The sequence below is a fragment of the Osmerus eperlanus genome, chromosome 10, assembly GCF_963692335.1.
Source record: "Osmerus eperlanus chromosome 10, fOsmEpe2.1, whole genome shotgun sequence".
Lineage (NCBI taxonomy): Eukaryota > Metazoa > Chordata > Actinopteri > Osmeriformes > Osmeridae > Osmerus > Osmerus eperlanus.
Genome location: NC_085027.1, coordinates 10886318 through 10898276, shown reverse-complemented (window position 1 = coordinate 10898276; position 11959 = coordinate 10886318). Strand labels below are relative to the sequence as shown.

Genomic DNA, 11959 nt, shown 5'->3' with positions numbered 1-11959 from the left:
TAAGAGAACAATACCTGACCAGATCCCTGGATCTGGCTTGGCTTGCAACAGGTTTATGCAACATCACACAAGCCGTTGCTATTGCATCTAAGGGCAGCCATATTGTTTTCTGCAAATCCATTTACCCATTAAGTACCATTTATAAATGGATTAGACCATATTTTAGGACATAAAGTTGATTTTCCCCTTACCGTAAGCACATTATTGGTCTATACTTAATAACATTGTCTCAGATTAACCACTAAGCGGGTTTACAAAACGGACTGTTTCAAGCTAATATAGCTCATATGAAAAGATAATGTTTTAATCTTGATATGGATGATTAGGTAGAAATATGATGAATTTGACAAACTTGTGCCAAGTAGGGCATCTGGTTGAATTACTGTCAGTAAGCTTTTGTTACTGGAATGTGTTTGGTTTTGTTAGGGTGACTCATTCGAAGACATCTGTGAGTGCATTCATGATAGTGTATTTGAGTTGGTGTGACGCAAGACAGACTTGTTGTCTTTGCTTGAAGATATTGTTACGCTCCATCCATATATCCATCCAAACTCTGTTAAATGAATATACTGGACACATACCCTGATAACATAAAAATACATTTTCAAATGTCAAATATTTATATAGTGATATTACGTATAAAATTTATTCATCTTGACACGCACACCCATATAAATGCACACACAAACACACAATAAGCCCACTAGTCCTCTGTCAGCAGTAAATGGTCTTTAAGTTAAGTCATACTAATGTTTAATTTACTTTGAAATGAGCTTACATGCCTGTGATATTTACTAGCTATTGATTTTCTCATTTTGATAATTATGCTCATGGTGGCAGATGGTGGGCTTCTGGATAATCCCAGCTGGCCACTAGCTTGACCCACGCCCACATCAGGTCCCTGCTACCCCCCGTCATATAACCCTTATCTGCTTTGCCTTTTCAGGTTGAATTGGTTTTAACTAAGCACATTTATCCACAAAAAATACATTTGTTTGCAAAAGTCCTATAAGAAAATGAACACCTCACCATTATTCAAGCAATTATTAATAACAAAAAGTTGCAAATTAGATCAGTTACTAATAATTCACATCCTATTACGGTTTAAACTGTTTGTTTGACTCTGTAAACCCACCTGTTGGATAAACCAGTTGTAACAGAACTAATGTACTTGGATATAATATAAGGTAATTCCCATCTTCTGCAACAATTTTTCTTCTCCATATTCCAAAGGGGCTCCTCGATGGTGATGGTTAAGGTAAATTACATCTTTATGTGGTATCTTTCTGTGCAATCTTACCGTAGTAAGTTAATAAATAAAATTCATTTTTCAGATTTTGTTAAAACAATTGAATATCTCATGGCCCTAACCTATATTTGACTCATCATTATTGTTGAAATAATCAATATCGTCAATCTATAATTTTACTGGGAGTATTACCAAAACATTTGTACAACTAAAGCTTTTTTTCATCATGGATTTTTAGGACAGTGTGAACGCAGCAACAGTTATATTTCAAGTCTTGTAACTTCTAATGTGCGGTCCTGAAAACAATAGAATACCCCAAATCTTTAATCCAACTATTTGACAAGAGCTGATATTTAAAAGGTTTACATACAATTCTTCTTAGGTTGATTGGGAATGAAGAAGAAGAGTCATGTATTCTCTAACTGTGAAGTTAATATATTTCAATGCTTTTCAAGGTAACATCATTTTTTTTAAACAAATGGATATAGATGGATGTGGAAATCCCTGAAGAAAATCCTCAGGCTTTCTAGACCATACTCCACCACATTATTTTAAAAAAAGCATTTCAGCATCTATGTTTTGAATGAATGAATGAACTTTCAATCAAACTAATAACTGAAACCTCTGACTGAAGCAAGCGGTGACCTTGATTAAAGCTCACTGTTTGCTAAACTACAATGAAAAGCTGATATTTGGCCTAGGATGGGCTTGGCAGAGAATGCAAGTTGTCAGTAATACTGTTTCCATTGTCTAAATAGAATCCTTTAAACGCAATACTGTGTGAGCAGCAGTAACAGCTAGTTGTTAACGTGCTGTTGGATCTTCTAAACAAGCACAGGGGGTATGAGCTCCGTCAAAAGGCTCAACGGAGGTCCAATCTGACACTTATCTCCCTCAGCCCTGAACCCCCTCCCCACACATCTATACCCCCATCTCACCTGCTCTCCTCCTCCTCGGCTGTTCTGCTGATGGCAGCACCACGTCGCTTTGGGAAGCAGCTGTTTACTGTCAGAGATCTAGGTCGAGACAGGGTGTCAGCTCTTGCTGTGGAAGCAGGTTCGTACTGGAGGAAGAATTCTACTTGAACCTTTTTGTGTCCCAGCGATTATGTAATCTAATTGTGGACATTTGGTTGATGATTCCACTTTGCAGTCATAACTTTTACTTTTGTAATTTAAGTGAGGATTAAAACTCAGTGTCATGTCTTACACTTATGCATCCAAGGCCGAGTTACAGTAATTGGTAAACTAATTTCAATTTAATTTAATTGATAAAGTTTCAAGACCAAACTACTTTTCCAAAGAATATCTCGGTGGATATAACAGTGGTCAAGGTTCATGTGGGTCCACATCAGGCGGGGTCAGAGTGCCAGGGTCATATTTTCATAACCAGATCCTAGGGCCTAACCCAAGGGATCAAAATCTTTATTGAGATCTGCTCATAAGCTGAATGCAAGGGAGGCCTGAGCTTTGTGGTGCTTGTGAATCTGACGTCCTGGAGCTTTCCCCTGACGTACAGGTAAGAGGCTCAAATTCTACAGGTCAGATCCCACAGACAGCTTTGTCACCTGGTTATATAACAAACTTGCACACACATACACATTGAAAAAAGCACACAAACATACAATACACACATAAACACACACCAAAGTTGTAACCGCCACACTGCCATCGTCAGCACCCGCAATATCAGATTTAGGACCCCAACTCCTCCTCTGTGCCTCAAGATCTGCTCTTGATCCGAAGATCACATCTAGCAGCCTTCTGGTTGAGGATGAATCAGCATTCTTTTGTATCCCATTTATAATTTAAAGACTACAAAATGTGACGTAATCAAAGTCTGCCACAGTGCCTGACGTGAGTTTACTGAAATTATTAAATAATTCAACTTTTATACTTGCTGCATTGGTATAACTTTACATATGGTATACAGTGTATTCATCATTCAAAAATTGTTTATTGAATTAAATAAAAATCCATAAAATGGAAACAGTGATATTGAATTTGATTAAGCATTAAAATAATAAAAGGATTCAGGTGGCTGAGCGGTTAGGGAACTGGGCTAGTAATCCAAAGGTTGCTGGTTCGATTCCCGGCTATGCAAACCAAATGACGTTGTGTCCTTGGGTAAGGCACTTCACCTTACTTGCCTCGGGGAGAATGTCCCTGTGCTTACTGTAAGTCGCTCTGGATAAGAGCGTCTGCTAAATGTAAATATATGTGACACTGCACCCAACTCCATCAATAAAAGTGAATGTATAGCTGTCTGAAGGAATTTAAAAACTGTAAAATATTTGTCATTGTAATCAATTATTTAAAAAATCATGACTGCAAAAAGATAGTAGCAATAAGGTAGGGTAAGTGATAAATTGGCAGACTTGGTGTCACTAAGGGCATGTCCTCAATATATGCAAAATCTAATAGGCGGTCATTAATATCATTACATAACACAGCAGCTCTAATCATACTTTGAATTCTAATATTAGGTTGCTCCCATTCTAATCTCTTTGTCTTGCCATAATCTCTGGCCTGCTCATCTAAGCAAGTCTACACTTAAAACTTGTGTTGGTGTCATATGCATTGCTTGCTAGGAGCTTGTTATGTAAACCATAATACTTTGTTTGTGCCTGATCTAACTACTAACAGGTGGTCATTTTGTGAACAACAGGTACATTGTGTTTCATTTTCTAAATTTGGATCCTACATACTCCAAAGACCAGGGTTTAGGTTTATCACCCATTATGCCAGTTGTGGATTTAAAAGAATAGCTGATTAATGATTTCAGAATTAATTATCAATACATGTTGTATATTTGAATGTTCTAACATTATAAAAAAATAAATAAAATACTTTCATAAATTGTATACATTTTACACTGAAATGCAATGTCATAATGTTTATTAACCTTGTATTATTAATATTGTAGAGTTGTAGATTTCGACATATATACCTTCATAAAAAGCATACCTGTTGATTGTCAGATTAGATATTGCTTAGATTACATTATATTTTGTTCAAATTTATGCCATCACACTGTTAGGGATCATTATCCTTTTTAGCAGGGCTATTCAATTTTCTTTTGCAGTACATGCTAAACGTATGCTATGAAGCCATGGTGAAAGGTTCATATTGTGGCTTTTGAGAAAACTGACCTGCATTGAATGCTCTTTCATGCAGATGTGTTTATATAGCTGTGGAATGTTTTTAATTATTTGTGAGTACATTTTATATATCATTACCAAGTACTTTAAAGACAGCATTTTGAATCAATAATTACTGTCATAAATTAGGACCACTGCTCACATTTACCATGGGACCAAGAATACTTCTCAATGAAAACAATTAATACAATTCAGAAACTCCTTATGTTAGCTATGGGTGACTGATGTAAATAGATTGGACTCAGTTTTCAAGTAACTCCAGAAAAACAACAGCCAAATAGACAACAAATATGACATGTGCGACAGCCTTGCCACAGCCCTCAATGACTTACCACTTAAGTGTTTAATTATATAAATCAAAGAAAACAACCAGAGGAAACTAATCATGATAAAATCTTGCAAAGGTCAGCACAAAGTCTGGCAAGGATGCAGAGAGCAGCCACCATATGGCTGAAGAAGACACAAGGACCACACTGTTAATCTTTTGGGCTAATTGTTTTTTTCTCTCCTATCCTATCCTATGGAACTGAAGCAACCAGTAAATATTTTGCAGTGTGACACACTTTTTTGCATCTTTGCTTGAGACCTTGGTTGCAGACATTCACACTTAATATGCTCTCCAAGCACTTTGTGCACTAATACATTCACAGCATAAACTGATGGGTTTCAGTGAGCATATAAGTAGTATAGGGATAATGAAAAGTTGTGCGCAAAGATATTCGATCCATAACATATTTCTGATCAATCTTTTTAATGACGAATAATGTGTAACAATTCAAAATAAATCTATCTTTAAAATAATCTGGGTTATTATGGGATGCAGTTCTTTCCTGTTTCAGTTACAGAAAAACGACACAAACAGAAAAACAAAAGAAAGGTTTATTATTTAAACAGATGCCAAAGACTGATGCCACTTTTTGTGCCATGTAACAGAAAATACAGAAAATTCAAGCTGGTACATATTGTTGAGCGCGTCCTCTTCAGATTAAGATCATTCACAGAAGCCACTCAACTGTATGAAGGAACAAACAAATGATGAAATCAACAGAAAGTTGTGAAGGCGCCAAAATGCAGGCTTTGTGTTACAAGCAACTTGCCGTATGATAGCTTATAGCTATTTTCAAGTAACTGTACTTTCTACTCAAATGAAAAAAATACATTTGTCTTGTGTGCCTCAGAAAGGAACATATACTGTAGGTTTTGAGGCAATATGCAATAAGATGAATGTCCTAACTAGGCTCTAATAGGCAGGCTTTTAGCAAACCTTGCTTGTACCTTGCTTCTGAGTGGCATGACTCTTGTAGTCCCTGTTGAATGTCCTCTTTATGTGCTTAAGTTAAAGGTGCTGTAATGATTTAAGTACAGTGATTCTGAACACTTAATAATTCATAGGATCCCTCATGAATGAACGAAATTTGACCAAACCAAAGCATCATTATTCTGTCAGCCACCACTTTCCTTGTGCAGTCATTGAAAAGGGGATGATCTAAAAAAGAAAAGAGGTAAGTGGGAGTTAATGGGCGACAGGGCATTTCTGCAAATACTGGGAGTCATTTTGAACAGGGGGCAATCACATAGATCAAATATACAGGAAGAAAGAGATGGAATTTGGAAGCCAGAAGAAAAAAAGGGCAATGCAAATTGAAGGGGTTGGTAAACATAATAATGTGTGCCCCGTGTAATCATCTCTTAAATGCAGACATCGAAGAGGCCTATTGACTGATGGCTGCTGTCATGTACAGACGAAAGGGTGAGAGAAAGAGAGAGCGAATGAGAGGGACAGTCGGATTGGGACAGGTCTAAAGTTACATCCTCTTGCCTGTAAGTTGGCCCCGGCAAAGAATTCAAATATTTTACTCCTTATGAAGACCTCGTCTGATGGCCACCATCAGCTTTCTAAGTCCTGGCAATGTGACTGATTGATCCAGTAGATAAACAGTAAAGATTAAGAGGATGACAAACAAGCGTGCTGCTTACACAGCGCTTTTGGCTAATCCTACCCCCACGGCCTCCCTTTTGAGGACCCGCCACGAAGGAGGATCCACAGACACTGACCGCCACAGCCAAGTGACAGGACAGAGGAACAGAACACGCTAATCTGCCATTGTGGAGGACAGCAGAAGGGAAGACCACGAGTAGCCTATCAACATCTCCGTCCGCATCAGAGAGAAACGTGGGAGAGGCACCCCGACAGGGACATCCTTGAACAGGGGAGGTGTGCTCAGGGAAGAGGGGACCAGGTCAACCATCTGTCCCGTCTGAGTGACGAAGTCACAGCCAGAGGGCTGCCGGAACCATTTGCTCATTTTGGGATGTTTCAAAACTTTTGAAGGAGTCTGTGAAGCATCTCATCACTGAGTACCAGGAAAGCAAGCATCAGACATTGGTAGGACAGCATCTCCTAAGGAAAATTGTCATAGTCAACGAAACCTTGGGATACTATTTTGTTCTAGCACAGAGGAGTTCCTTTTTGCAGTGACCAACACAGAAGTCCTATAGGACATCTTGTAAACATGATGGAGGATCACCTGTCGAAAATATCCATGCTCCCCTCCTCCTCTCCCAGTGAATCAACGGGGAGCAGTGGAACGGAAGACAGCAGAGGAGGTAAGACACTCTCTGGTTAGGATCCACAGGTGCCATGTACTGCTTTTTGGGCTGTTCAGATATTTTTTTCTTAAGTATGTTCATGTATAGCAATAATAAACATTTATTTAAATGATTATGTTTTGAACACATGGTCATATTTTTTCAATTATAATTTAGATTATTGATAAGGCCGGCAATGCACCACTACCTTTAATATAAAATAAGCTAAACAATCATACAATCAAAAAACATTTTATGTTTTCTGTGTAGCCATGGTATTACAATGAATTTAACAAGTTTCTGTGACAGCGTAAAAGTGATTAGTAATGATGAAGGAACAAATAAATAAGCCTTGCTTTATCTCTAGCACATATGCAGATGGTGAGGACATTGCTAAATCAGTACTCACCCAACCAGCAAAAAATAATAATATTAACCAAACTGTCCTGTCTGTCTCTGTCAAATTCCAGCCAAGAGTCCTGCCCCAGGCAAAGCTCTCAGCCCTGCTCTGCTCTGTAAAGTGTGTGGGGACACCAGCAGTGGCAAACATTACGGTATATATGCCTGCAATGGCTGCAGCGGTTTCTTCAAGCGCAGTGTGAGACGAAGACTCATATATAGGTATGGACATGTAGCACTCACTATAAAATTATCCTTAGCCAATTTTGTAATTGAACATTTACAGATTCAATAATATGAAAAATACACTATATCATTAATGTAATGTTATCATTTTATTATAGTTAAAAACATTTTCACAAAAAAGGCTTTTGATGTATAGATTTGTTTTTTATATAGATTTATTTTTTGTACGCATTTTTGCTGTATTGAATAATGTTCGTATTTTTCAACAGGTGTCAGGCTGGTACGGGAATGTGCCCTGTGGATAAGGCCCATCGCAACCAGTGCCAAGCCTGCAGGTTGAAGAAATGCTTACAGGCAGGCATGAACAAAGATGGTGAGTGGGTACAACTCAGTCAAACACGTTTCCAAACTATTTACATGATGAGAAGCTAACCCACCCCTCCCCACCTCCACCACCCTCCGCCTGGCTCCTTTTCATTTTTCTCCCTCGGCTCCTCCCACAGCTGTCCAGAACGAGCGACAGCCTCGCAGCACAGCCCAGGTGCGTCTGGACTCCATTGATGTAGACACAGATAAGGAGCACCTGGCCACCACACGGGAGCCCAGCTCCTCCTCTTCCTCCTCCTCCTCCTCTTCCTCCACCTGCTCAGTCATCACGCGGCCCCACATCACCTCCTCCATGTCCATTGGCTCCTCTGTCCCCCCGCAGCGCTGTATCAGCCCCCAGAACAACCATCGCTTCATGGCCAGCCTCATGACTGCCGAGACCTGCGCCAAGCTGGAGCCTGAGGATGGTGAGACTAACAGCTTGTAGTGAAAGGAGTACTTACTGTGGCACTCCAGAACCAGGGTTTTAAGACTAATTCTTGTATATAAAGTACATTTAACATTTGATACAGTATTTCTCTACCAGCTCCCATTTAATGAAAGAGATTGACCAGTCTTAATCCATAAGGAAATATTGCTAAAGGAGATATTTATACATTTTACTGATATAACCTATTAGAACAAAAAGCAGTATGAATATGCCCAAACTCTATTTGTGTCTCTAAATTCCATCACTTGTATTGTAGTTGACGAAAATATTGATGTGACGAGCAATGAGCCAGAGAGAGCGTCTTCAGAGTACCACATGGCATTGTACCCCTCCAGCAATGAGAATGTGTATGAGACCTCGGCCCGTCTGCTCTTTATGTCTGTGAAATGGGCCAAGAACTTGCCAGTGTTCTCCAACCTACCCTTCAGAGACCAGGTAAGATTGAATTTCCCTTCGATATTCCCTTGCATTGTCCTTGTATTTCCTTGATTAGTTAGAAGTTATTTTATAAACAATACACTAACTCCTTTCTTTAGTCATATCAAAAAAAGGTCTAAGAGTGACGCGTTGTGGCTCCAACATAGATCGAGTTTTCTAGAGAGACACAATTCACATTTGGTAGAACACACTAACTAAGACACCCCTATCCGTAGCCTTAATCTCTGACCCCTTTTTCTTCTTCCCAGGTAATCCTCCTGGAGGAGGCGTGGAGCGAGCTCTTCCTTCTCTGTGCCATCCAGTGGTCCCTGCCCTTGGACAGCTGCCCACTGCTCTCGCTTCCTGACCTGTCCCCCACGATGCAGAGCAAGACCAGCTACACCAGCCTGGACCTTCGGCTCCTCCAGGAGGTCTTCAGCCGCTTCAAGGCCCTTGCCGTCGACCCCACTGAGTTTGCCTGCCTCAAGGCCATTGTTCTCTTCAAGCCAGGTGGGTTAGTCATGATATGAGGGGACTCAAGTGATTGGAAGATATTGTTGATGGTGATGTTGACGTTCATTCAGAATGCTAAAACTGTTTTATATTGTGTCAGTGGACTTATGTTGTTATGTTAGGTTCTGCGATGTTCCTATGCTTTGTGAATAGATCATTATTTCCAGTCCAGTTGAAAATCTACCTGGGAGAAAAGATTAATTTAATTCAGATTTCATTTTTGCAAGACATTTTCTTTGACTAAAAGTACTGACCTTGTTTTTCTGTTGTTGTAACAGAAACTCGTGGTCTAAAAGATCCAGAGCAGGTGGAAAACCTTCAAGACCAGTCTCAGGTGATGCTGGGCCAACACATCCGCTCACACTACTCAAGTCAACCAGCCAGGTACAAACACTTCTCACTTCACAGGAGTTTTTTGGGCACTTGAGAAAGATTTATTAAAACATAATTTGTGAATGTTTTGTCTCTAATTACCCAAATTTGTATTTTTAGGTTTGGGAAACTTCTTCTTCTCCTTCCCTCTCTTCGCTTCGTCAGCTCAGAGCGTATTGAGCTTCTCTTCTTCCACCGTACCATTGGCAACACCCCGATGGAGAAGCTATTGTGCGACATGTTCAAGAACTGAGTCCAGAACACTCAAGATAGTGTCACAGTGCCCACATGGACAACTGTGTGGATATATTGAGTAACAAAAGACTGGTTTTTGAGATAAAAAAAAAAAATTGTATATAGTATCAGACATCCCAAGTCTCCCGGAAGGTCCGGGAGTCTCCCGCATTTCAATAGCGGCTCCCTGACGCCCGCAAATGCTGTACAATCTCCCGGAAATCGGGGATTTTGTATTTCGAGACTGTGTAATGGTAATTTCTGGTATAGATAGGTGCATATCGCGTGTCCTGATTGCGTCTTGGGGGGGGGGGGGGGGGGGTACGTGCAGGTTGAGGGGGTACATCATGCGTCTGGGGGGGGGGGGGAGCTACCTCCCGTAAATGAGTCTCTGCAGGTTGGGATGTCTGATATATGATACTGTGCATATCAGAGTTTCTGCATGCTGAGTGTTCTAGATCACTTTAAACACTGTTGTTGTGGTCATGACACATCAAGTTATTCTCCAGGTGAAAAGCTAAAGCCGTCATGCTATGTGTAAGAAGTAAATTGATATGTATTGTTGCTTTTTATGGAGCTTATTATGACTTCCTTGTTTTGTGGTGATAACAGAAACATGACACTCTACACTCAGATTTGATTTAATTGCACTATGGGCAACCATTGACTGTTGCTGATGTTTTATGTTAAGTCTACTGTAAGTCACTACAATTAATTTCCAATGTGTAGCCATCCATTATGTTTCTTCATAAATAATGTAACTGTCTGAACTGTGTTTATATGAAAATCAGTTTTGTGCTAGATACATTTACTCTGCAACAAATACCAATATGTATGTTTTGTTTTGATGCCTGGATAAATCGAAAGTTGTAACTTCAACTGATACCTTTCTTTGAACCTTGTGCAGAACATAAAGATGAAACCCTGAGACATTGCTGCTAGCTCCTAAAAACATGTCACTTCCTTGCGCTGGTCAAGAACAAGTTTACCATGATGGCACAGCACCCCCTCATGTATGGTTGTAGTCACTGCAGCCAAACATCCATTACTACTCATTATGGTCACGAGAGGTCCTTCTTGGTCTACAATCAACACCACTGAGGCTGGACAGAGGACAAGATCGGTCCATAAAGCATGCATTGTTCAATCTTATCATAGTATTTAATTTAGGAGTTTGTTCAAAAAAAAAAAATTCCCATCTAAACTGTGAAAAATACCAAGCTTAGACTATGATCAAATCATCTTTCAGCACCCTTTTTAAGGGATAATGCTAAACCATATAGGTTTTGTAAGCAAACTGTTTTTGTTGGTTATGTGAGCAAAAACATCCTTAGAGCAGCAAACACTATTAAGGTACGATATCATTCTAGTTGATGAATTGTGCAACTCCAAATTTAGAATGAGTGTTCATTTTTATTTTTTCTTCTTTCATTCTCTTCATCCTGTATCTCTATTTATTGAAAGGTAATGGGAACCCAATTAGGGTCAGAGAAAAGCATAAAGAAAAAGTGGTTTGAGAATCTTGCTAAGGTTGTATTTTATTAATAATATCAGCATTTAGGGTAATGTCTGTATAATTGCATAATTAAAATTAATATTGAATGAATTAAAACATTTTTCTCGCACAAGAAGGGAAAGCAGTTTTTACTGAAGCAACATTCAGTATGTACAATGCAGAAATATAGGCTTTACCACCTACATATAATGCATATTGACAGACACACACACTGCATAAGATTAGAATTTCTGTTACATATCTACCGACTGCACCTACCGCATGGTTGCACATTTTATTTAATATGGAAATTGCCTTCTTAAGTTGCCAGATTGTGCCAGTTTTTTACTCTTCTCTTTAGCCTGCATAATTATTCAGGAAAATCCAGTAGTTGCGGGCTCCAAGAATGTCAGCCAGATAAGACATGCCATTCAGTATTAAGATGATAAATCTGTAAAGAGCCCCTTCTAAAATACTTCAGAAACCAGACTACAGAGGAAGAGAACTCAGAGCACCTGTGAGGTGTTG

At 39.3% G+C, this 11959-nt stretch overlaps 1 protein-coding gene across 2 annotated transcripts; it reads left to right on the top strand.

Moving 5' to 3' along the window:
* Nucleotides 1-2275: 2275 nt before the first annotated feature.
* Nucleotides 2276-10054, top strand: LOC134028364 (photoreceptor-specific nuclear receptor-like). 2 transcript variants are annotated; one of them, XM_062471847.1, is made up of 9 exons: nucleotides 2276-2767; nucleotides 6109-7016; nucleotides 7469-7619; nucleotides 7853-7956; nucleotides 8087-8377; nucleotides 8657-8835; nucleotides 9087-9327; nucleotides 9609-9714; nucleotides 9823-10054. In XM_062471847.1, the coding sequence occupies exons 2-9, from the start codon at nucleotides 6923-6925 to the stop codon at nucleotides 9953-9955; spliced, it is 1299 nt and encodes a 432-aa protein (XP_062327831.1). In that variant the 5' UTR covers nucleotides 2276-2767; nucleotides 6109-6922; the 3' UTR covers nucleotides 9956-10054. The 2 variants fall into 2 exon arrangements, with proteins under 2 accessions (XP_062327831.1, XP_062327830.1); XM_062471846.1 differs by lacking the exon at nucleotides 2276-2767 and having other exon boundaries at nucleotides 4176-7016.
* Nucleotides 10055-11959: the final 1905 nt, after the last annotated feature.